Raw genomic sequence first — 2,269 nt, forward strand, 5'->3', positions numbered from 1 at the left:
GATAGCTGCCAGTGTATCGTCGACGAAGCTACACGATTCAAGAACAAGTCAGAGGCCTCATGTCTTGTCTTTGCACCAGACTTGGAAGCAAAAGCGCTGGCGATTCAACAGTCGACTTCCTTAGGCCTGGTTCCCATATCATTTGCCGCGGATACAACCGACGGGGAACACGCATGTCAGATTGATATCAAAATCAATGAGGGTCTTACAATTGAGCCTACTCGCCCCAGTCTCGTTCTGGGTACATCCGGAAGTACAGGGCCGCCCAAGGGAGTCGTTCTGACGCGGGATTTCTACAATATCCCTATGCCAGATGGTGACCCTGATGATGTATTCATCACCATGATCACGGCCATGAACTGGGTCGGTGGTGTCTGGCCCCCAACGAAGCTGCTGATAAATGGCGTGAGAATCGAAATATTTGATTCCCAGCCCAGCAGGCCCGAGGTGGCTTGGAACCGGCTTCGACAGGGCGGTGTTACCTTCCTCATGGCCCATTCAAACGTGTGGATGAGCATGATGAAGTATTATATTAACGAGCTGAGTAGTTTATCGCCAGAGGAGCTAGAGCCATATCGCCATGGCGCACGGGATGTCAAGTTAGCCATGGCTGGCGCGATACCAATATTCCCTCCAGTACTCAAGTTCTGGAGAGAGATATTCGGCCACCCCTTAATGAACCTTTACTCTGCCGCCGAGATGGGAGGATGTGGGCTCCGTACTGCAGCAGACGTTGAAGAGGATGTCGAGGTTAGATTACCACTGCCATTTAATTCTGCACACAAGTCGAGGTAATTAACAGCCTGTGTGATAGCGATCTGCCGGAACCCCTTATGGCCAGTTAGAGGTGAAGTTGTCTGAGGGTGATCACGGCGAGATTCTGATTAAGGGGCCTACAGTGGTTTCTCAGTAAGTTGCTGCCTTGCGAGAGTTGGCTAGTTGTACACTTCTTGTTAACCAAATATTCGATCAGCTACCTGGGAGATCCCAAAGCCACAGCAGATGTCTTTGATGGTGAGGGCTTCTACAAGACGGGAGACAGAGGTCATATTGCGAACGGCGTTTATATCATTGATGGCCGGCTCAAGCACGACTGCAAGTATTCCTTTTACCCGGCTATGCCCTGATTTCCTTCTGTGATCCTTCAGGGGAATATGCTAACTTTTTACCCTCTTTGCGTGGGCCGGTAGTTATCAAGCATCATGCATATAAGGTGCCGATTCCCGAGCTGGAGATGCAGCTATTGAGATTGCATTATGTCGATGAGGCATATGCCGTTCCAGCTCCAGAGGCTTCGGTGGGTGAACACATCGCAGTGCTAGTGCGACTGAAGCCTGAAGCTGAGGGAGAGGGTTTGACTCTTGCAAAGTTGCGTGAGGATCTTTTGTCTGGCTCGACGTTACCAGTCGGCTATCTGCCTACTGTGCTGCGCGTTCTAGGCAGGGGAGAAACCATACCTCGATCTTACACCGACAAGCCCCTTCGCAGGCAGATTACGACGGAGTTCTTTCTGGGCCCGAGCGGGACCGTGGAGCAAGGGAATCTCCCGATCGAAGTGTGGGAGTCTAAAGGCATCCCTTCGGCCAGAGACTTTGACCAGGGCAGCGACCAGAGGCTTACTACTGCATACAGCTAGACTCTGAGTAAATGGGGATGTGAAACTGACAACTATGCGAAAAACATGTTATAACAATAGGTATAGATAGAATCGTAGATCAACTTCGTTCATGGTACAGATTGAAGAAACATTATTACACGGGCAAGGAGAGCCGGCCAGATATCACCAAGGCACAAAACAGGGGTAGGGGGAATAGACAGTGTATGGAGACATTAAAAGGAAGCCATTGATATTGGGAAAAAAGGACAGGAACAAGCACGCAAAAACACAGGGAGGGGGGCTAAACAACAGAGAAAGACGAAAACCGGGGGCCACCAATTCCTTTAACAGACGCCGCATAAAGGTTCCATTTTAGGGACGAGCTTCAGTCCTAGGAACAAAAAAAAGACACCAGTGGAAATGAACAAAGTGGAAGGAGGGTTCGTAAGAGTAGGTGTGGTTATGTGTGAGAATGTGAGAGTGTGCGAGGGAGTGTAAAGAGAAAACAGAATTTACCCCTTAACTTCATGCTTGTCATCAAGGGGGCTTGCGCTTCGGGTGGCCTGCCCCCCTCATACAAAAAAAAAGGAATATGTCCTTTCCTCCCTCTCCGCGAGAGGGGGGGGGGGAATTTTTTTTTTTTTTTGGCGCGCTAGTATTTTTTTTTTTTGA

The 2,269-nt window shown here is 49.6% G+C and overlaps 3 protein-coding genes across 3 annotated transcripts in view; 2 read left to right on the forward strand and 1 right to left on the reverse strand.

The window, feature by feature from the left end:
* TERG_12066 (uncharacterized protein) overlaps nt 1-1,127 on the forward strand; it is a gene marked incomplete at its 3' end in the record, with an annotated part of 2,150 nt that extends 1,023 nt beyond the window's left edge. Inside the window, exons 2-4 of the mRNA XM_003236754.2 lie at nt 43-750; nt 815-909; nt 974-1,127. Of these exons, the coding sequence (XP_003236802.2) occupies nt 43-750; nt 815-909; nt 974-1,127 (957 nt within the window). The remainder of the gene's footprint in view (nt 1-42; nt 751-814; nt 910-973) is intronic.
* A 107-nt stretch (nt 1,128-1,234) lies between these two features.
* On the forward strand, nt 1,235-1,636 carry TERG_12067 (uncharacterized protein; the record flags this gene model as incomplete). The annotated part of the gene is made up of 1 exon (XM_047751080.1): nt 1,235-1,636. One exon carries the CDS (start codon nt 1,235-1,237, stop codon nt 1,634-1,636), a length of 402 nt encoding a protein of 133 aa, XP_047606087.1.
* A 262-nt stretch (nt 1,637-1,898) lies between these two features.
* The window catches only part of TERG_03845 (uncharacterized protein), a gene marked incomplete at its 3' end in the record, with an annotated part of 1,905 nt that continues 1,534 nt past the window's right edge, over nt 1,899-2,269 (reverse strand). The window contains exon 3 of the mRNA XM_047748167.1: nt 1,899-1,939. Within this exon, the coding sequence (XP_047604143.1) occupies nt 1,899-1,939 (41 nt within the window). The remainder of the gene's footprint in view (nt 1,940-2,269) is intronic.

The sequence above is a fragment of the Trichophyton rubrum genome, assembly GCF_000151425.1.
Source record: "Trichophyton rubrum CBS 118892 genomic scaffold supercont2.3, whole genome shotgun sequence".
NCBI lineage: Eukaryota > Fungi > Ascomycota > Eurotiomycetes > Onygenales > Arthrodermataceae > Trichophyton > Trichophyton rubrum.